This window comes from Euprymna scolopes, chromosome 14 (genome assembly GCF_053919585.1).
Source record: "Euprymna scolopes isolate OS-2025 chromosome 14, ASM5391958v1, whole genome shotgun sequence".
NCBI lineage: Eukaryota > Metazoa > Mollusca > Cephalopoda > Sepiida > Sepiolidae > Euprymna > Euprymna scolopes.
In genome coordinates, this window is record NC_136495.1 from 156,433,595 (window position 1) to 156,457,068 (window position 23,474).

The 23,474-nt window shown below is 36.9% G+C and overlaps 1 protein-coding gene and 1 pseudogene across 1 annotated transcript in view; both read left to right on the plus strand.

Moving 5' to 3' along the window:
- The window catches only part of LOC145293302 (ras-related protein Rap-1-like), a 301,709-nt gene extending 282,943 nt beyond the window's left edge, over positions 1-18,766 (plus strand). Inside the window, exons 4-5 of the mRNA XM_080139935.1 lie at positions 12,571-12,736; positions 15,163-18,766. Of these exons, the coding sequence (XP_079996061.1) occupies positions 12,571-12,736; positions 15,163-15,449 (453 nt within the window). The 3' untranslated portion in view covers positions 15,450-18,766. The remainder of the gene's footprint in view (positions 1-12,570; positions 12,737-15,162) is intronic.
- Positions 5,342-5,471, plus strand: LOC145293577 (U5 spliceosomal RNA; annotated as a pseudogene).
- Positions 18,767-23,474: the final 4,708 nt, after the last annotated feature.

Below are 23,474 nucleotides of genomic sequence, written 5' to 3' on the forward strand. Positions count from 1 at the left end.
TCGCAAATAGTACCTTCGAAAAGTTTTCGTGATTAAATAAACCAAAGAAAACCTTTTGCGCATGCGCTTTGAAGGAGTAATGATTAAATAAAAACACCAGGGCTCACGTTCCCGTGAAGTACCAAATTTTCTAACTAAAATATTTGTTTTATTATTTGATAATACAAGAAGTGTTTTCTTTTGTTGTTTAGAAATGTTAAAAACTAGAGTATTTTTTTTTTTTTTTTTTTTTAGAAATATATGGTTTCGTTTGTCATATCTTTCGTTCGGTTTCGTTACATAATCAACCGTATCCATGTCCGGTAGCTTGATTTTTTTCCGAGCAGTGATCTTGGACATTACCTAAAAATATACAAATTTATTATCGAGGGGGGGGTGTCTTGTTTTAACACTATATCTACCTCAGTATTTTCTTTAATTTTCTATTTTTGAGTGATTATCGAGACTCCTCGTCGGACATTTTTTGTACAAAAGTAACACTCTACATTACTTGCTTTTTTTTTTTTACTAAATAAACTCTTTAAAATAAGTTGAACCACAAAAAACTTTCAAAGCTAGATAGAAAACGAACACTTAGAAAAATCAATTTAATGTGTTTTTAAAACAACAGTAAACAAGTAGAAATATTTTTTTTAAATATTATGGGATATGCATTCCCTTTTAAAGACAAACGGTCATAAAATGTGTTTTCAATCGATATTCATTCAATAATGGACCAGTTTTCCTACCTAGCAAAAGGGGACAAGTTTTCCGGGGTCGAGTTTTCCGAGTACGAGTTTTCCGGAGACGAGTTTTCCTAAATTTATATATATATATATATATATATATATATATATATATATATATATATATATATATGTGTGTGTGTGTGTGTGTGTGTGTGTGTGTGTGTGTGTGTGTGTGTTATACTTCCTATTTGTTTTTACATAAGCAGTAATATGTTGCTACACAGTCATGAGCATGTTTCAGCCAGCTAGTTACTAGTAATTAGAGAACTCATCAGGCGATACAGCTTATTCGAAAGCAAAGTTCACAGCCTTTGTTTGCAAACTTTACTTTCGTATAAGCTGTATCGCCTGAAGACGTCTCATGAGAATGTAGCAACATATTACTGCTTACGTATAAACAAATAGAGTGTATACCTCGCCCTATTTCGATATTGAGCCCTCTTGTATTACCTTCGTTAAACTCCATTGGTTACTTTACCTCTGAAAAATTATATATATATATATATATATATATATATATATATATATATATATATATATATATATATTTACATGGGGGTCACCACTTATCAAGGCCTGAAGGCCACTCAGGGACAAGGGTTATTGTGTGTACAGTAATCAATGAGATAGTATTGTAGTAATCATTAGTATTGGGGGTTTTGATAGAGTGTCTTACTTAAGGGGGCGGTTTGTCAGGAGTTTGTTTATGTTGGACTTGAAGACGTCCAAGTTGTAGTCAGGTGGGAAGCAGGCAAGCGGCAGAGAGTTCCACTGGCGTGCAGTTCTAAGAAAGAAGCTTTGCTCATGGAATCTACGTTTGGATTTAGGCACAGATAAAGAGTGGGGAAAATTATTGACAGTAGTTTCAGCCAGACGGGTGTTTCTCGTGAAAGATTGGCGAGGGGGACGAGGGATTGGAGCTCAGACGAGCACCTGCCATGGAAATAACGATAAAACGAAGACAGGCTCGCAACGTCTCTTCTGTGGGAGAGAGGTTGCAGGGAAGAGAAAAGGGTATCACCCACTAAACCACGAAGTCTATTTTGCTTTTAGCAACTCCTGCCCAGATGTGGCAGCAGTACTCCATCCTTGGACGTACTTGGCTTATATATATATATATATATATATATATATATATATATATATATATATATATATATATACTTGTTTATTGTTATATAAACATGCTCATATCCCGCTGCTACAAACAGCCACTTGTTTAAATCAAACAACAGATATTATCAGGCAAATAGGTTATTCATTGAACATTTGAATAGTCAAGTCGCTGCCTGATGATATCTGTTGTTTGATTGAAACAAATGGCTGTTTGTAGCAGCGGGATGTGAGCATGTTTATATAACAATAAACAAGTATATATATATATATATATATATATATATATAGAGAGAGAGAGAGAGAGAGAAAGAGAAAGAGAGAGAGAGAGGGAGGGGAGAAAAACGACAATATAAAAATATATACGAATGCATATAAATTCAATTCTTGATTCAATATGAAAATTCCATCAATTAGGGATGCGGGATAACTATGCTCTTTGTACCTATGTATTTCGGAGCCTAATGCTTAGGCTTCCGTATTGAACACCTACACTATAACCTACCTTGGCAGGCCCCTTAACTACAATACATACGACTTATATCCACTATGTGATATCCACAATTTTCATGCGATATCGCATTTAATTGCTGTACTTGTCATATTTTCCTCCACCCACATTTACAATGTTTTACCCGCTTCCTCCCACACTTCATCATTTTGTTCCTAATTTAGTTATCGCTAAACTTCACATTTTAATCTGTAAATTAACACATTCTCTCCTCTTCTGATGAGAAGCATTTGGCTTCGAAATACCTAGGTATAAAGAGCATAGTTATTTCGCACATCTAATTGATTGGTTGGTTGGTTGTTTTTGTTTTACGGCATATCAACCCTTTTCGGGTTATTTAATGCTGAATACAAAGATTTTGCAGAAAACTTTTTTAATAGAACATATTTGTTGTTTTCAAGTCGGTTTCTATTTGATACATAGTTGGGACCCTAACAAGTACTACCACTCCGAGTCAGAGTGGACCTGGGAGCAATAGTAATTGAAGGGTGGCTCCACACTCCCCAAAGCCCGCAAGCTGGGGCCTCATCACTGGATATAGTTAGACACCAGGGTCGTTTTTTAACGTGGAGAAAAGGTACAAAAATAAAAATTGTCTCAGTCGTGAAGGATTTCTCCTCCACCGAAAGAGAACAAGAAATAGAAGTGCAGCATCTGAAGAACAGATACTACACTTTGATCTTGTCCCGAATTGATGTAATCTCCCTATTGAATTAACGATAAATTTATATTCATTTTTATATGTATTTTTTAAAATATTTTCTCCTCTATATAAGCTTCGCATCAGTTGTTGAGCTTTGCATTATCCCGATAAGTCTGCTTTTAAAGAATTTCTATAATTCTTTTTTAAAGAATTTCTATAATTCTTTTTTAGCTCCACCTATATATATATATATATATATATATATATATATATATATATATATATATATATATATATATATATATAGTCATCCACATACAGTACTGTTTCGCAGCTCATCAGTGCGGCTACACAGGCAACTACCTCAAGCCAGGATTGAAACCCGACCGTTTGTACGGCAGTCAAGGCTCCTAACCATTACGCTATTGGCGGCTGCTTGAACGAGTAGTGAGTTTAACAATGTTTTGATATCGTCTGAAATACCTCCGCTCGATTTGTTTACACAAAGAGCGTCGCTTATATGCTAATGGTAATTCGTGTTTCACTTCTCAATATGCTCAACTCAAGGTGAGGAGCACTATATATATGAAACAAAGGAGTTGCCATTAATCGAGGCCCGGGGGCCACTTGAAGACAAGGATTAATAAGTATACGGTAGTCATTGAGAACATGTTAGCAGTGTGAATTTGGTAAACTTGGATTACTTAAAGGGACGGATTATCAAGAACTTGTTTACATTAGACTTGAAAATTATCATATTGTAGTCAGCTGGAAAGCAGGGAAACGGAAGAAAGTTCCACAAGCGTGCAGTTCTAAGAAAGAAACTTTTTAAGCTTGATAAAGAGTGTGGGAAATTATTGATAGTGGTTTTAGCTAGATAAGTGTTTTTCGTAGAAGTTTGGCAAGGAAAGACCACAGTTTGGAGTTCATCTAAAAACGTACTCGGTTTGAATGTACCAATCGTAATGGATATATATATATATATATATATATATATATATATATATATATATATATATATATATATATATATATATATATATATAAATATATATATATATAAATATATATATATATATATATAAATATATATATATATATATAAATATATATATATATAAATATATATATATATATATATAAATATATATATATAAATATATATATATATATATATAAATATATATATATATAAATATATATATATATATAAATATATATATATATATATAAATATATATATATGCGCACGCGTGTGTGTGTGTGTGTAAAGAAGATATTTTAATAACATTATTAAGTTAGTAAAATAAGAATCTCGAGTAAAAATTGGTTCCGTTTTTGTTCTTACATTGTCAGGTAAGGCATCCAGTTGAAAAAAGAAAAGTTTTTTACGCTGTGAAAACTTTTTCAGTAAAAATATTACGAGGATAAACCAGAGATTGGAACTTAGTCGAGCACGTTTCATGTAAATAATGATACAGTAGAGAGAGTTTAGCAATGCCCCTTCTCCCCCCACCCCATTTGAACTCCAAACAAGGCCCAGTGCCACTTTGATGTAGGAGACTACTATCGGGGACAGTAGTTGCAGGGATACTATGTAGGGAGTCGAGCGGCAAATCCGAACAAGAACATACAAATCCTTAAAACAAAACTTGAAGCTATATACATTAAAACGCAAAAACCTGCCCTTCATCAAATCTCATTCCCATCCAGCAAAAACACACTAATATGCCTGTCGTAAACCCCCACCATTACCTGACCTAGCCATAGATTGCCCCCCTCTCTCTCTCTCTCTCTCTCTCTCACACACACACACACACACACTGGCACTCAAAAATAGCGAAGAACGAACCCGTCGACATATCTCGGCAGAGGCGCCTCAGGCGACCAGCAATAAACCTACCTCTTTTCAAAAAGGAGGTAATTCTGGGAGATTTTTCCGGCAAATAAAGGGCTGATTTTTAAGGACAGAAAACCCTTTGTTTGCTAAAAGATCGCACCCCTCGGTTGCTATGACAACTGGTCGAAATCACAATCACGCGTGACCTACGTGTATTTAAATCGTGTTGCACTGATATCCGTATCTTTTCGAATTAGAGGTGAAGGTCATTGTACTAACTAGCGGTATGAGAGAGAAAAACTTGATTTATTTTAATAATTGTAACGTATTTCTCAAAATTTATTCAATTAACTAACCTCTAATATAAACCAAAATTGTGTAGTTAAGTAGGAAATTATTTATACGCAAAATTTAATTATTAATTTTGATGAAAAGAAAATGTAAGCCAAGCGGTTGTTGTATGAAAAATTATAAATAAGTAAGTGTGCTCGGTGGAGAAAGTCACGTTACTCTGGTTCCCGGTCATTGTTAGCGGACAAATCTTTCGCCTTTTACTAAAGATTTCCGTGGCCGGAAACAATTCAATGAGTCTATAGTCTATAGACTTATTTTTGAAACCCTACTTAATTGTAGGGTAATAATTAAATTAATAGCAGACTATTTTGAATTTCACATTTACTTCTTGTTTCTGTTGAGATATCGAAAAGCATTTGAGCGTTTTATATCAGTTTTTTTTTTTACTCTACGCTCGCTTCATATTGTCTCCTTGTGTACTAAATCTAAACGCAATAACCCTTATCCCCGAGTGGCCTCCGGGCCTTGATGAGTGGTGACTTCCATGTAAAAAAAAAAGTGTCTGTTCACACTTGAACATCTGCATGTTAGTACAGTTGGGAAAACATGAACCCGGAAGGTAATTCCAGAGTCTATCAGTTCTGGAGTAGAAGGCCCTCTTACATGTAGGGATCTCTACTGTGTAGAGGTGGGACTTAGCTGCTTGTCAAGTTTATCGGGGGCACAAGGGCTTGTAGTTCGTCAGAGCATCCAATATTAAAATACTTGTAAAATAGGCAGAGAGATGCAATATTTCGTCGATTGGACAGTGGTTGAAGCTTGGATGATAGTACAGGATCTATCAGGTTGGCGACTCCCTTTTGAACCCTGTCCAGGAGTGAGAGACTAGTAGCAGATGCACCAGTCCAAATGTGACATGGGCGAATTATGACCTTGTAGAGATAGGAAAAAGAATAGATTATATGTCATAAGAATTCAAAGTCGATTTTGTTCTTCGTCAAGGCAGGAGATACTTAGCACAGCTTGAATAGAAGTCGTGCAAACTAGTGGAGGATACGTCTTTCACAATCAACCCACCAGTGGTTTTGTTTCGGTTGGACTGATGTATGTTTATATGCAGTTTTAAGAAATTTATCCTCCAAAGCTTTCCTTTCTCTTTTTAAAAAGGGGGTAGTTGATTGTGCACCTACCAGAGTAGTCCGACAGGGCTGCTGAGGTATTTTTGTTGGGCAGAATGCACTTCTAATGCACTTGCGGCGATAATCAAGATTGACTGCTCGGTTTGATTTCCGTTTTATGTTGTCCGTTTGGCTGGATAATCAGACATGATCGAGTGAACAAGAAAGCAATTCTTAGCATAAAAGAGTGGGAGGGAGAGCTTTCACATTATCTGAGACGAAGATAATCATTCATGAGAAACGTCCTCATCTTGCTTGTAACCGTCGTCCCGTATGTATTTTCTTGAAAAACAATTAACTATTTACATCATAAACATTCACAGCAAGCACTCGATTTGCTACAATAAACAACGAATAACCTTTCTTTTTCCCCTCTGTGTGCCTAGCGCTGGGCGAAATTCCCACAACCAAAATTTTCACTTTTTCACAAGTGCTTTCTCGTCGGTGGAACACAATTCCGCAGGATTGCTTCCCTGTAGATATCAACATGGTCCTCTTCAAATCCAATGTCAACAGATTCCTTTCATATAAAGTCCTGACAAGTCACCAAACAGTTTATTCCCTCAGCTATCCCCAATCCTCTCATGAGCTTTTTCATCTCTGGGATAATTTTGTTGGTGTGATCACACCAATCGATGGTACGTCTTCGACAATCAGTTTCACATTGACCTTGTTTCTATTGGACTGATGTATGGTTCCCTTCCGTTCTAGTAGATTCTCACTTTCTCACTTTACCAGGTTATTTTACTGCTAATCGCTTGAGGCGCCCCTACTGGGGAATTTGAACGAACCTTCTCAGACTTTTATCGTAGGCTAGAATGCACTCACTCACTCAATCAATCAATCAATCAATCAATCAGTCAATCAATGAAGGTTTTATCACTCAATAAGGAAACCCTCCCTGGACTTTGTCCATCTATCTCTGTCCTGAGCTATCCGCTGTTATGTGGAATGTGGAGAAATGCGTGACTTACCTGGATAGACCACGTGCGGGTCGGTCACCGAAAATAAATAAAAAGAAAGAAAAGAAACGGTCAAGACTCTTATTTATAGAGTAGTGATCACGTGAGTTAGAAGAATATGCAAATAGAGGTGAACGATTTTGCGATATAAAAAGCCTGTGTTGTTAAGAGGAGGGAGGGACTGTTGGCAGAAGTCAGTGCTGTCAGACGTGCTTTAGAGTTTTGTTATTATATGCTGTGCTCGATTATTGGAGAGAGAAGAGAAGAGGAGGAACCAAGAAGACATTCTGCAGGTACTTTGATACAACGGGGGCGCAATTCAACAATCAACCATTTCCTTTGGTTTAAGAACACAAAGGAATCGAGATACTTGACTTTGTGTTGGTTTTAAGCTATTTCGGCGCTTGGTGTGCGGTGACTAAAAATGGACAGATTCGACATTCGCTTAATACCCGAGTTCGACGGATCTACCACTGGACCGGCTGTCGTCGAATGGATTAAGAAGGCAGAGAAAATCTGTAAACTGTGAAAAATTAAAGAACCAGCCACAGTTATCCCTTTGAGGCTAACCGGAGGGGCCTATGCAGTCTACCAACAACTCGGGGATGAACCAGACTGGGATGAAATCAAGCAGAGCCTGTATACAGCGTTTGGTACAGATCCATTTGTTGCGTGGCAACAGTTCACGAGCCAGAGACTTCAACCCAAGGAAACAGTCGACGTGTACCTAGCCGACCTGCGAAAATTATCTGTACCGTTTGGTGGGGTCAACGATAAAATATTAAGCTGTGCTTTTTTGGTAGGCCTCCCTGAGGAGGTCAGTAAACTGTTGCGGGCATCATCAAGAATCGATGAATTGTCAACTGATGAGTTATTGGCCTGAGCTCGAAACATCTGTAAGGAACAGGAACCAATTGCAGCAGCAGCTCGTTTTCGACATGAAGGCAATGTGGACTCTCTCCCAGATAGTAATACGCATGCTACCCCAGTGTGCTATAAATGTGGGGAGGCCAACCATTTTGCTAAAGAGTGCCGGAGTGATAGGAGAGGTGTATATCCACAATCAAAGAGACCAGTGCAATGCTATCGCTGCAATAAGTTTGGGCACATATCTCGCAACTGTTCGGGAAACGAAGTTGGGGGCAAGGTACTATCGCTACCCTTTCCCCCTGCCAACCAATAAACACAGGATTGCCTGTCATTAGCGTTAAACTTGATGATGTGCAGTGTTCAGCACTTATAGACACGGGGTGTTCCTGGTCTATAGTTAGTACCCATTGCTGTCCGGTGTGGCGGAGGAACTCAGTCGGCATTATGACCATCAATGGCTTATCACGAGTATGTTGTGATGAAGGGACAGTCACAATCTGTACTGAGAAGGGTGACACAGCTAAAGTTGACGTTCTGATGATGCAGGAGAAACCCCTTGGCTACGACATGTTGCTTGGAATTGATGCAATACAAGCACTAGGAGGCCTTACAATCACAGCAGCTAGAGGTATCAGGCTTGGAGAAGGGAAAGACGTCTGTGCAGCCATGTCAATTGAAGAAAAGGACTTCTGTGCTACATTTGATGACAACTAAAGGGTGTGGACTGAAAAGTGGAAATGGGCCATGGGCCAGGAACCAGATCGGCTGTGCAACACGATTCCAGAGTATGCAGTTTCTACCAAGAATAGGGCCGCATATGAAGAAGAACTTCAGATGTGGATTGACAACAGTTGGTTAATACCATACCCACAGGAACGTCTGGGACTACCCAAGGGATTAATTCCGCTCATGGCTGTTGAACAACCTACCAAAGAAAGAATTCGTCCCGTAATGGATTACCGAGAGTTTAATCGGCATGTTGATGCGTTTACCGGAAACGCAGATGTGTGCGCTGCTAAACTGAGAGAGTGGCGTCAAAAAGGGAGCAATGTAGCACTTCTGGATCTAAAGAGGGCCTACCTGCAGATACGTGTCCATGAGTCATTATGGCCGTTTCAGACAGTACTACTCAAGGGAAAACTATATTGTTTGACACGTTTGGGTTTTGGCCTAAACGTAGCACCCTTGATTATGACAACCATTATAAAAACTGTTTTGATGCAGGATGAGACCACAGCAAAAGCTGCTTCAGCCTACATAGATGCCATCTATGTTAATGAGGACATAATGTCTGCGGATGCAGTTCGAATAAAACTGAAAGCGTTTGGGTTAATAAGCAAAGACCCTAAGCGCCTAAAGGATGGAGTGCCCGTGCTAGGCCTAGAGGTCTGGGAGGAGGGCAATACGTTGCGATGGAAGCGAGGGAGCCCACTTCCAAAGTTACCCAATGTATTAACAAGACGTACTGTGTTTTCCATCTGTGGTAAATTGGTAGGACATCTACCTGTCTGTGGATGGCTCCGATCGGCAACAGGAGTGGTGAAAAGACGAGTGACTACAGTAACAAAAGGATGGGACGATGTTGCGGATGATGATTGTCTCTCCAACAAATGATGGCTGAAATGTTGTCCAGAGTGCATAGGAATGACCCTGCCCGGGGTGAGTGGCAAGTGTCTGGAAACGAACTAAATGCATGGGTTGACGCAAGTTCGTTGGCTACAGGTGTCGTGTTGGAGCAACTAGGTGTTGTTGTGGAAGATGCATGCTGGCTTCGTCCGAAAAATGATGCCCAACATATAAATTTGGCAGAACTTGATGCCACGTTAAAAGGTCTTAATCTCGCATTGCAATGGCAGACTAATGTTGTGCATCTCCACACTGACTCATTGTGTGTTTACCATTGGTTAACCGACACCTTGACTGGAAAGGCTCGAGTTAAGACTAGAGCTGCAAGTGAAATGCTAGTACGAAGGAGACTAGCAATAATTAAGCGTCTAGTTGACGAATACAGCTTGCAGGGAGACATTACGTTAGTCTCGTCGATGCAGAATTTGGCTGATAGCTTGACTCAAGTACCAAAGAGGTGGATCGATGCAATCAGGCAGGGATCCGATCTTCAACAACAAACATGCGCGACTGTAACGGATCAATTAACACCTGACCAGATCCGTATGATACACCAGCAGAGTGGACATCCTGGAATGCAGAGGACTGCATATTTTGTCCGAAGAGTATGCCCTGCAACTACAAAAGCATCAGTGAAAGCAGCCATACGTTCGTGTGAAGAGTGTCAGAGAATTGATCCGGCACCATCCCAATGGCAAAAAGGGAAGCTCGAGGTGGAGGGCAACTGGCAGCGAGTAGGGATGGACATAATACATTATGGGGACAAACATTTTTTGACCATGATGGATTGTGGCCCGACGCGTTTCACAATATGGCCCCTGTTGACACGACAGGATTCAGCCAGCATTATACAACAGTTGAGAGCCGTCTTTTTTGAACGTGGTGCCCCGATTGAAATTCTGACTGATAATGCCGCCACATTTCGATGTCAAGAATTTCAGAAATTCGTGCACGAATGAGGGATTAAAATGCATTATCGGTGTGCATATTATCCCAAGGGTAATGGTATAGCAGAACGGTGTCACCGCACCATCAAAAGAATTGCAGCCAGGACGCAGTGCTCTATTCCAGAAGCTGTGTACTGGTATAATATAACACCCAAGGACAATGCAACACCAGCAACTGCACCAGCCAATGGGATTTACCAATATGAACAACGTGTGAAAGGAGTTGATGCCATACCATCAGTGGTGAGTGTTGTCAATACACCATATCAGGTGGGAGACCTTGTTTGGATAAAACCCCTGAATGCTGGGTGCACTACGAAATTTTTCCGGGGAAAAATAGACGAAATCATAAGTCCTCAGACCATGTTGATTGGTGGCATACCACGTCACGTAAAAGATATCCGCTCTTGTTATACCTCTTCTGATTCTGAGGACGATGAGGAGGATCACACACCGTTCAGAGATGATCCTGATCACTTACTGCCCCTTCAGGTGAGCATAGAAATACCACCAACAGAACCAGACGAGGGAATGATGGGACATACCGATGACAATAGTGATGAGAGCGATGGACACAAGGAAGTAATGCCTCATCGAAATACTCGACAGAGACGAATGCTGCCCACCCCCCGTGATTGCAAAACCCCGCGAGAAGGGATGATGGAGCACACCGAGGAGATGACACCTCCGATTCTTCGGAGAAGTACCCGACAAAGACGGATACTGCCCCCCTGCCCTGATTGTGAGACACCGCCTATGGAACCACGAGACGGGATAATGGAACAGACTGGTAGTAATGATGGTGGTAATGAAGAAAACAGCAATGAGGAAGTGCTGCCCCCGATTCTTCGAAGGAGTACCCGCCAACGATGATTGCCCGCATGTCCTGTTTGTGATCATGAGATCGGGGGGAGTGTGGAGAAATGCGTGACTTACCTGGATAGACCACGTGCGGGTCGGTCACCGAAAATAAATAAAAAGAAAGAAAAGAAACGGTCAAGACTCTTATTTATAGAGTAGTGATCACGTGAGTTAGAAGAATATGCAAATAGAGGTGAACGATTTTGCGATATAAAAAGCCTGTGTTGTTAAGAGGAGGGAGGGACTGTTGGCAGAAGTCAGTGCTGTCAGACGTGCTTTAGAGTTTTGTTATTATATGCTGTGCTCGATTATTGGAGAGAGAAGAGAAGAGGAGGAACCAAGAAGACATTCTGCAGGTACTTTGATACAATGGGGGCGCAATTCAACAATCAACCATTTCATTTGGTTTAAGAACACAAAGGAATCGAGATACTTGACTTTGTGTTGGTTTTATGGAACTCATCTGTTGTATCAGGTCGTCCCTCCACCCTGTTCTTGGTCTTCTTATGTTCACAAGGTGTTCATTCTGTTGTCCTGATGGACCACCTGTTGTCGTGTTGTCTGGATACGTGCCCTACCCATCTCTGTTTGGATGTCTTAGAGTGCACTAGCTTTCCAAACCCTCATCTGACCTTGAATTTAACCTCTGCGACGGTAAAAAAAAAAAAAATGTGAAAGAGTGCTCCGAGCGGCATCTCTTCAAATATGTTGGAGTATTATATTACTCCATCTTAGGGCGTATATAACTCGTTTGGTCGACTAAAATTGTATCCACAAAAACAGACGAACGAAACCTACATTTTATGTGATTTGTTCAAGAAAAGCAAGCATTTTAGAGTAAACCTTTCTCAGCAACAAATTTAGTTCGTTCGCCGCCTTTTTGACGAAAAAAAAAATAGACGAATTGTTTGTGCTATCGTTAATTGGCGCATACCATTCGCATCTGTTTTTTATTTGAACTGATTATTTTTCAATCTCAAAAACATTCTACTTTCAGAACGAAATTCCTGGCACAGCTGCAATTCGTACAATGGTCGAGAAAGCCGATGGTATCGTCTTGGTATATTCCATCACAGACAGAGAAAGTTTCCGGATGGTGTCCAAGCTGTTTTTCGTGATACATGAGTATCGAGATTGTAATAATATGCCGCTTGTCTTAGTGGGTAAGTTAAATGAGCGCTCTGGGAATTCCAAGTCCAATGATCTCTTTTCAATGTCCTAAGATAACTGTAAAGGTATCTTGCAATATAGACAACAAAACGAAAAAAGTGTTAAAAAAGTGACCGAAAAGTAAATAAAATACTTGTAGAAACCCACCAAATAAATGTTACCACGATATTTATTCGTTTAATTTAACAAATATTTTGTTAATTTTGAGTTTTGATTGATTATCGAGACGCTCAAGATAACAGTCTCATGTCAGTCATTCTGTTGTTCTAACTTAAGTTTCAACACTACTTGTGTTTCAAAGTTAATAAAGCCTTTAAAATAAGTTAAACCACAAAAAAAAAACTTATCCAATTACGTAAACGAATAACTTATTTTTGTAACATTTATTTGTTATTTATTTGTTTTTATCCTTTTTTGGTTTTTGCAATATTATTGCAAAATGCCCATTTTTTAACCCAATTATCCATTGACAATTTGAAAAATCTTTAAAATGTAAACTTGTTTCAAAAATTACATGCAAAAACAAAGCAACATTGTAATACATATATAAAATATCAGGTTGACAAGAAAGTTTTTGCGGTTTTCAATTTTTAAATCCAGATAAACATATCTTGACTCAATCAAAAATTTCTTGATCGAAATAAGCACCATCAGCATCAACACACTTGTGTTCTGGTGGCGATGAAGTTGCTGAAGGTGTTTTTGATATCGCTTAGGTTTTTGAAGCATCTTCCACGCAGAAATTTGTCCAAATGCTTAAAAAAGTGGTAGTCGGTGAAATGTCTGCAGAGTGTGGCGACCGAGGCAGAGTTTCGTAGATGAATTCGTTCAACTTCTGCAGGGTCGGTTTAGTAACGTGCAGTCGAGCATTGTCGTGGAGGAGAATTGGGTTTTTTCTGTTGACTAATGCTGGGTGTTGTTCTTGAAGTTTCTGATGCATTTCATCCATTTGTTGACAGTACTTCTCTGCTGTAATGGTTTTGCCTGCATTCAAAAACACTGTAATGAATGAGATCGGTCGCAGACTACCAAACAGTCGGCATGCTATTCTTTTGGTGCAACTCTGGCTTCGTCGGCATCTAACCACTTAGTTGAGCATCGCTAGTTTTCATAAAGAACCCACTTTTCATCGCAAGTCACAACCCCCGCGAGAAACGGGTTGCATAAAAGAAGAGAAAAGGATACTTTATTTCTTTTGGTTGTCGTTTATTTGTGAGGCACCCATTTATCAAGTTTTTTGTCTTTTCAATTTCTCTTATGCGGGGAAATCGTCGTACACGTTACGTCAAATTCAGAAGGAAGTTCTCGAACAGTTGTGGGTAGATTGGCTTCTAGCAAGGCTCTTAATTGATCGTTGTCAGCATCCAATGGCCGACCATTACACTCATCATCTTTAAGACTCTTGTTGCTGCCACAAAATTTCTTAAACCACTATTGTACTCTGCGTTCAGTAATGGTTCCTGGGCCAAATGCTTCGTTGATATCGCAAGCTGTTTCAGGAGCTTTTCGACCTAGCTTGAATTGCAAAAAGAAAATTGTGCGAATTTTCTTTTTTACCATCTTGTATTCAATGTTCTTAAAAGAAGAGATATACTTGTTTTAAAACGATTGTAATTTAAAACGATATATAAAGTAAGGGTATTATAGCGAAAGCTTATTTGAAAATACATCATTTGAAATAAAAATTAAAAATTCTGCAAGAACTTGCTCATAAAATAAACAGCTACAGTAAGAATTGGAATACACTCTACTAAAGCCTGATTGTCACAGCTGGTGAATTTAAAAAAGGCAATCTGGATCTGAGGACACTTTAGAAAAACGATATGCAATAAAATTCTGTTTTAAACTTGGAAAAATTGCTTTTGGACCATCTTATATGAATCGAGCATGATTTTTAGTGGCATAAGAAATTCAAGGAAGGCAGGAAGTCTGTGAGGGATGATGAGAGGTGTAGGAGGAGTAAGGAAGTCAGAACACCAGAGTTGATTGGCCAAATAAAGAATTTCATGAATAAGGACCGTCGTGTGTCTATAGAGACAATAAGTGTATGGTTTCATGTAAGTGTGGGAACTGTACACACAATTATTCACAAGGAATTGAAGATCCGGAAGATTTGCGCAAAGTTTGTTTTGTAAAGGAAAGTATTTTTTGTGGCTTTGCAGAACATGATTGAGTTTTGCAAAGGAAAAAGAAAAACAATAACATCAATGTTTGGTACATTTTAGATCCGGAAGTCGATATTGTCTTATTTAGTTGCACTATGTTTATAACTAGTATTTATTTATTTATTTATTTATTTTGTTTTTGCATTAACTTCAAAACAGGTTGATATCGGTTAAATCCAGATAAATAAAACCATAGTTATATACTGAACCACAATTGATTTAAATTATTATTTTTTTTTTAAACATGTTTTCAGGTAACAAAAATGATGAAGAGGAAAGCCGAAGAGTGTCCGTGACTGAGGGAAGAGAGCTGGCCTTTGATATTGGGGCGTCGTTTTACGAAACCTCGGCGAAGCTGAGCCTAGAGGTTGTGCAGGCCGTATTCCATGACGTCATCCGCCAGGTGCGCTGCGTCCGGTCACGTCGACGGATGGAGGAACAGGTGTGCGGCGGTGATAGCATCACACGAATCAAGGGACTTGTACACAGACTCAGTTTCAGGTCAAAAAAGAAACAAATACAGCGAAAAATGAGTACTTAGCAACCCTGACCCCCACCCTCCACAACCCACCCATTCCGACATACATATTTTGCAATTGTTGCGTGTTGATATTTTTTTAAACAAACAAAAAAGATTCTAAATTGTCTGGCTCTCCTCACTTCATACCAAATAATTTTTATTTTAAGTTTATAACAAAAATATTTTTTGGAAAAATCTGAAAAAAAAAAAAAACCCAACAAAAAACCCTGCAAGTGTCAGCCAATAAATGGATTGCACCTTTTCCCCGAAAAAGGAAAAAAAAATGGCCAGGAAACAAATATATAAAAAAATAAATCTTACTAAAGGGAATATAAGTTACTCTTCTACCTACCTGGATAAGTTTTTTGTGGTTCAATACATTTTAAAGTCATTATAAACTTTGAAACACAAGTAGTACCGAATGTTAAATTAAGTTGTCTGGGGAGTCTCGATAATCACTTAAAATTAAAAATTAAACAAAATACTGCTACAAACCCATCCAATAAATTTCGAAGAAAATAAACGTTATAAAATAGGTTAAACTACAAAAAAAAAAAAAACTTATCCAGGTAGCTAGCAGAATAATTTACCTTGCTTTTGGTAACATTTATTTGTGATATATTCTTTTTAAACACTTTTTTGTTTTGTTTTCTATACTGCAAAATACCCTCAAACTATTTTTCATGGATTATTGTCTGTGAATGTAAAGTCTTTATTATTGATAATTCGTTTCGTACAAGTTTAACGAACCGTAAGTATTTTTTGTTTTCATTTTCGTAAGAGTTATTTTAAGGAAAGAGGAGACAACTCAAAATTTAATGATTTTTAAAACAAAAAATTTATCGTAATTAAAAACAAGTTAATTAAAAAATAAATTCATGAATTAATTTAAATTAAAATAAAAAAAAATAATATACGACACACAATATTTCAAATAATTGTTTTTATGATTCAGTAATAAAACATAAGATTCTATATTTCAACATAATAAACTTTAATATAATTATTTTTTAATTCACAAATAAAACAGAACATTCAATATTTAAACATAATTAACTTTTAATATAATTATTTTTTAATTCACAAATAAAATAGAACATTCAATATTAAAGCATAGTAAATTTTAATATAATTATTTTTTAATTCACTAATAAAACAGAACATTTTATATTTCAACATAATTAACTTTAATATAATTATTTTTTAATTCACAAATAAAAACTAACATTCTATATTTCAACAAAATTAACTTAAATATAACATTTTTTAATTTACTAATAAAACAGAACATTTTATATTTCAACATAATTAATGTTAATATAATTTTTTTAATTCATAAATAAAATATAACGATCTCTATTTCAACATAATTAACTTTAATATAAGAATGTTTTTTTAACATATTGAGTTTAGAAATTTTATGAACTGGATAAAGGTATTTTTTCTTTAAAAAAATATAATTATTTGGATTGAATGCAACTGTCAAATTTGAACATTTTGAAATGTTTGCATTTTCTTTGTTTCTTTTTTTCAATAATTATTTGAAAAATATAAATTATAATTTTTTTAAAGATAAAAAACAGTTTAAAAAGTTTAAAGATCATTACGATTTTAAAAAAAAATGAAATATTTTAATGAAAAAAAAGATTAAATATTTTAATAAAAAAGATTAAATATTTTAATGAAAAAAAAGATTAAATATTTTAATGCAAAAAAAGATTAAATATTTTAATTAAAAAAGAAGATTAAATATTTTAATGCAAAAAAAAGATTAAATATTTTAATGCAAAAAAGGATTAAATATTTTAATGAAAAAAAAGATTAAATATTTTAATGAAAAAAAAGATTAAATATTTTAATTAAAAAAGAAGATTAAATATTTTAATGCAAAAAAAGATTAAATATTTTAATGCAAAAAAAGATTAAATATTTTAATGCAAAAAAGATTAAATATTTTAATGCAAAAAAAGATTAAATATTTTAATGCAAAAAAAGATTAAATATTTTAATGCAAAAAAGATTAAATATTTTAATGCAAAAAAAGATTAAATATTTTAATGCAAAAAAGATTAAATATTTTATGCAAAACAAGATTAAATATTTTAATGCAAAAAGAGATTAAATATTTTAATGAAAAAAAAGATTAAATATTTTAATGAAAAAAAAAGATTAAATATTTTAATGAAAAAAAAGATTAAATATTTTAATGAGAAAAAGTATCTAAAGTCTAAATTAACATTAAATTTTTGATCACCTCTTTTCTGTGCTATAACTCTTTCGAAAATGAATACAAGAAAATACTTTCGATTCTGTTTTAATCTCAGAGAAATATTGATTTTTCCCGCCATTCAAAATCGCAACAAATCAAACAGAGCTCTGCATGCTTGATCAGTCATCCCAATTAATTCCCCCCCCCACAAGGACAGAGTTAGACGCAAGATCGGTTTTTAATGTGGGGAAAACTTCAGCTCCCCTAAAAGTGCACTCTGGATTAGGACAAAAATGTTAAAAAATTCTTCAGTCAAGGATATAAAAATGAAGTGTGTTATGGGAACAGATACTACACTTGATCAAACACCTGCCATCATAATTAATGTCGCTAAGTGAAAACCATGTTAAACCTTATGGAAAGACGAGTGATGCGTTCGGAGAAGAACTTTTTAGGAAAATAGATGTTTACATATTGGCTTAAGTTAAAGAACAAATGATTCTTCAATCTTCTGGGGTCATTAATACCGGGTCTACAGAAAGAACAGCCACGAAACATCTGCTTAACAATAGCTGCCATGCCAACCATACAATCAAGCATAGTCAGGCCATAATTACATTTCCACACTGGTTCTCGTTAAATCACCAAAGATACGCATCATTGAGTCTGGTCAGTACTAAAATGGGTGAGCATTTGGGAATACCAAGCGCTGTATGTGCTCTTCACTTCTCGGCATTGTTTCCTGTCGCCTTGGTCTTCTCTTTGCCACTGAAATCAAGCAGTGGCGACACAGGAGAAGAGAGGTTAGAGATTGTGACACACTTGCTTCACAATTCAGCGTGTGTCATCCATTGTCTATTATGATCAGATGGTTCTCATCGTTCCGACGGACAGACATCCACAATCCAGATTTGATTTCCGCTCGTTTTAGCTCTCATCAAATAATTTTCTATGTGCCAAAAAAAAAAAAAAACGTTTTCAAGTGTTGATAGAATGAAAGGCGCCACGAGAAAATGGTTAAAACCTTAATTCAAAGATTTGTGACGGAAATACGAAAGTTATTTGTTGATGGAAAATATGTTTTTAAAAATGGAGATTATATTGAAAAATAAAGCAATGTTTTTTTATTCTTTTGAGTTGTTTTATTAAAAAAAATTACTTACATATTGAATGACTCTTGCATATCTACCTACCATTTTCTATCTGCATTATACAGAGTGGAACGATAAAGTTGTCGCCCTAAAGAAAACCACACTACAGCTTTATTTTAAAACTTTTATTGAAAAAAAAAAAAAATCAGGTAACTTGATTATGTAGTAGAGCTGATATCTATTCAATGTAGCCGTCTTCAACCTCAATCACTATCTCGATACAGGTTCAGAACTGGGAGCATGCCTTTTCCACAAGCGCTGGTGGGAGCTCAAGAATACTGCGGATGGCGGAGGTCAGGCTGGCTTTGGTGTTGTGTTGTGGGAGGTCATGTTGGTGATGTTCTTGACGTATGACCAAACGAAGTAGTCCAGCAGGTTCAGATTGGGGGAGGAGGGGCGCCAGTGAGAGAAGGGTACAAAGTCGCAGCACTCCTTCTGAAGCCAAGCCTGGGTCTCTTTGGACTTGTGGACCGGTGCCGAGTCCTGCTGCCACACCCAGGGGCTGACAGCGGCCACCTGATTGTGCCAGAGGATCACCAAACTCTTCAGCCCATCCAGGTACACTTTCAAGCCGACTTCGAAGATGTGAGGTGGCATGATGTGGCCCTCACTTGAAACCACACCAAAAATCAGAACGATAGCCGGAAACTTCATTGAGCTGTGCACTCAAGCATTGAACCATCCGGATTTGCAATTTTGAGGGTGCTGGCAATGGTTCTGTCGTCATAACTTGGATCCGTAGAGAGCATGGGTTGTACAGCGGCACATCTCTGATCTCACTCGGTGAACATTGCGGCACTGTTGGGATTTGTACACAATTGGTCTGCAAACTTTTGGGTACATGTATTACACTGTTTTAGATAAGTTCACTGCAATGATGTTATGGAGAACAGATACAACACTTTGAAATGTTTATTTGTACAAAATATTTACATTTTAACAAATTAGACACATGGCCATTCAAAAGTGTGGGAAATTGTGTCGTTGGTCAACATAACTAACAAAAATAACTATCCTGCTCTTAAGTAGAATCATCAATCATTATAATACTTTAAAAATTTCCCAATCGCTCAAAAATTTTAATACAAATAAATAAATGTGTTTATATGTAATCATTTCTCACTTTAATCTTCTAAAAGGTAAAGGAGCCATAAAAATAATATTTTTTTTGTATCTATGAATTATTAAATGAATGAAAAAAGATGTATAATTTAAATAAATAATTTGCCTTTCAATTTATTCATACCAATAATATTGTGGGGTCTGCGTTGGTACTTGACAATTATAAGATGGGAATACGTTTTACTTTTAATTTATTTATATCAGCAATAGTGAAGCACCTGTTTTCCACGGTAGTCAAGGTTGTTCATGCAGGTAGGATCATTGCGGCCAATATTACCGTAAAGTGTAGTGTGCTCTGGACGATTGCAGTTTAAGTACCTAACACAATTATGAAAATGTATTCCGTTTTTCGAAGGTGTGGTAACGGTGTAGAGAGACAGAGAAATAAGCTGCCATGGTTAGCATGTGTCTGCTGTAAGGAAAGAATTGCGACCTAGAATTATTTAGATATTAGACGAGCGGGACTCTGCGCTGTTGAGAGTTCAAGATGGTAGAATAAAAAGAGGACAGATGTTTTGCTCAGGAGACTTTTTTTTTTATTTTGACGTCACGTGTTTTTAGTTTGACGTCACGTCGTTCACGTGTGCATTGTTGTTAATGCTGCTGCTGCTGCTTATGTGAAGTGCGAACGTCTTCACCATTAGTGAAGAGAACCAAATAATCCTGTTGCGGTTGGTGGTCGACGGTCTGGGAGGACAATCGACCCTACCAGCAAACTAAAGGATAGACACGGGCAATGAACAAAACGACACAAAGGCAAAGAAGAGATGACAGAATTCGTCCCTGTCGTTTTCCTTTCTTCACTTGTTGCGGTTGGTGGTCGACGGTCTGGGAGGACAATCGACCCTACCAGCAAACTAAAGGATAGACACGGGCAATGAACAAAACGACACAAAGGCAAAGAAGAGATGACAGAATTCGTCCCTGTCGTTTTCCTTTCTTCACTTGTTGCGGTTGGTGGTCGACGGTCTGGGAGGACAATCGACCCTACCAGCAAACTAAAGGATAGACACGGGCAATGAACAAAACGACACAAAGGCAAAGAAGAGATGACAGAATTCGTCCCTGTCGTTTTCCTTTCTTCACTTGTTGCGGTTGGTGGTCGACGGTCTGGGAGGACAATCGACCCTACCAGCAACAAGTGAAGAAAGGAAAACGACAGGGACGAATTCTCGTCAGCAGCAGTGGAGGCGGTGGATTTTTCCACACCGCGACAATCCGTCTCTACTCTCAACTTTAAAAAAATTACGTGACTGAAATACGAATTAATTACGTCACGTACATTATAAATATATCTTTCAGGCGGTTGGGGCGATTTATCACAAAATCAATGCGACCAATTTTAATGGACGATTCGAATGTGTTCTTTTTAACCAAGATAAACACGATCGAATGGGGCTGTAGTTTGTCTGATGAGTGTAAAAGCAGTCCACGTGACTTCATCTGTTGATTACTTATAGATGGAAAGAGATGTAGACATCATGGACCATAATTCGCTTCTCTTGCAATTATTTACGTAGATATAATGTTAATAGAATAGAAACGATATACATTTATATCCTGTCGACCGATTGCTAGTCTTGTGTTGAGGTTGCCCATAACAAATACTGACATAACGGTAGTCCCCTCATCCTTCTACTGCTACGACAACAACGCAGATATATTTCCTTGGTTCTGATTGGATTAAATACTTAAAATTTCGATTCGTTCTCAATTGGAAACAGCTTCTTTGGGAACCCAACACCTGTTGCATAACGTTATTTAAAGAATCATCGCCATGCTTTCCACGCAGTAAGAAAATAAAAAAGCCAAATTACCTCACGGAGTCTCGTAATTTATTGCTTGCACGCAAACAAAATCCGCCTTTAATCTCTGGTTATTGACATCAGCACGTGGACTCAATTTCTTAAGGTAACGATATCTCTGAACATGGATATATTATTATATTATTAATAATATGAACGTTGCCAGTCTCACGAACTTCCTATTACAACCTGTATTCCAATATACGGTTAGAATAACATTTTTCAATTATGGATTCATAATGCCGTTTTCCTTGTACAGACTTATCTTATTGTATATAACACTAACGTGGGGGGGGTAATACGCTTAAATATGATATTTTAATTTGTCCAGATTTCATATGTATTATTATAGAATCGCGATTTCAAAAGTAAAAAAAAAGTATTTCAGTGCTCTCAGCTAGAATCGAAACCGAAATCAAAACTGACCTTTAAATACTATTTTAACCGGTTAAAGACCCATAAATGAACGGTCCGTAAAAACCCAATTATTTGAGGCTCCTGGCGCCGCTCTCCGGCTTTTAGTTTCGGAGGAGATAGAGTTTGAAAGCATAGATAGTTGTTTTATGTTAGATTTTCTTTGTATCGACGTTTAAATGATTTCGGTCTTTTTTTCACTAGAATGAGATTTGATAATCTAACACAAAAACTGTTCTTGGGGTTGTCATACCCACTCTGACGAAACTGTTCAACCATTAGTTCGTACAAGAAGTTATCCTTGGCTAAAGTACCAAGTTAAAGTCACACAATTTATGTACGGCATAATTACGTTGACATACCAATTCTTGTGAGATTACCGGTTTAGCAACGCTGAACCTCATCAGTGCAAGGTGAGTGACAATTTGGGAATATCAGACGCTGTATGTATGAAAACGTTGACACCTTGCGAGAACTGCAAAAAGCTAACATCATTACCACCCCTGCCTGGGATATGCATGCGACTGGGGACTGCTTGTCAATTTCATATTCTCTTGACATTTTCTCAACTAGGATCGATTCCACTGTCATGCAAAGTACGAATGATGAAGAATGCGGATAAATCTGGCAGGAAAATTAGATGACTAAACGCCTCATAATGGTAATAAAAAAGAAAAAAATCATAAAAAAGTAAAAAAAAAAGAAAAAAATCATAAAAAAGTAAAAAAAAAAGAAAAAACTATAAAAATGTAAAAAAAAAAGAAAAAATCATATAAGAAAATCAAAATCAGATTTGTGTGATTCAATAAATAAACGAATATTCATATTAAAATAAGTGTTTGTTTAAAATTCTTGATTTTGAATTTTCCTAGTTTCGTCAAAATTGTCCGATTGTATTTTCTTTCGTTTCATTTTTCAATTAATTTTTCATTGAATTATCTTCGTAATAAGTAAAAATAATATATTTGTCGATAAAAGAAATTGACCAGCATTTGCACAAACACAAGCACACACACACACACACACACACACACACACACACACACACACACACACACAAAGTACGAAACTTTTGTTCAGCACTTTCCGATGTTTTTTGTAAAACGAGTTGGAAAATTCTGACGAGAGCACTTATTCTGCATAAGCACCCAATATTTTGCTGTGAAGATGTATGTAAAGAACAATCTGCGTCTGGTACATCCAATCACAATCACGGATTTTGATTGGTTGACCATCAATGTTGGGATATGTTCTAGAGGCCACCGGATTTAAACTGGACTTCACCAAATAGATTTCTTATCCTGTACACATACATACACACATATACACATATATAAGCATACAC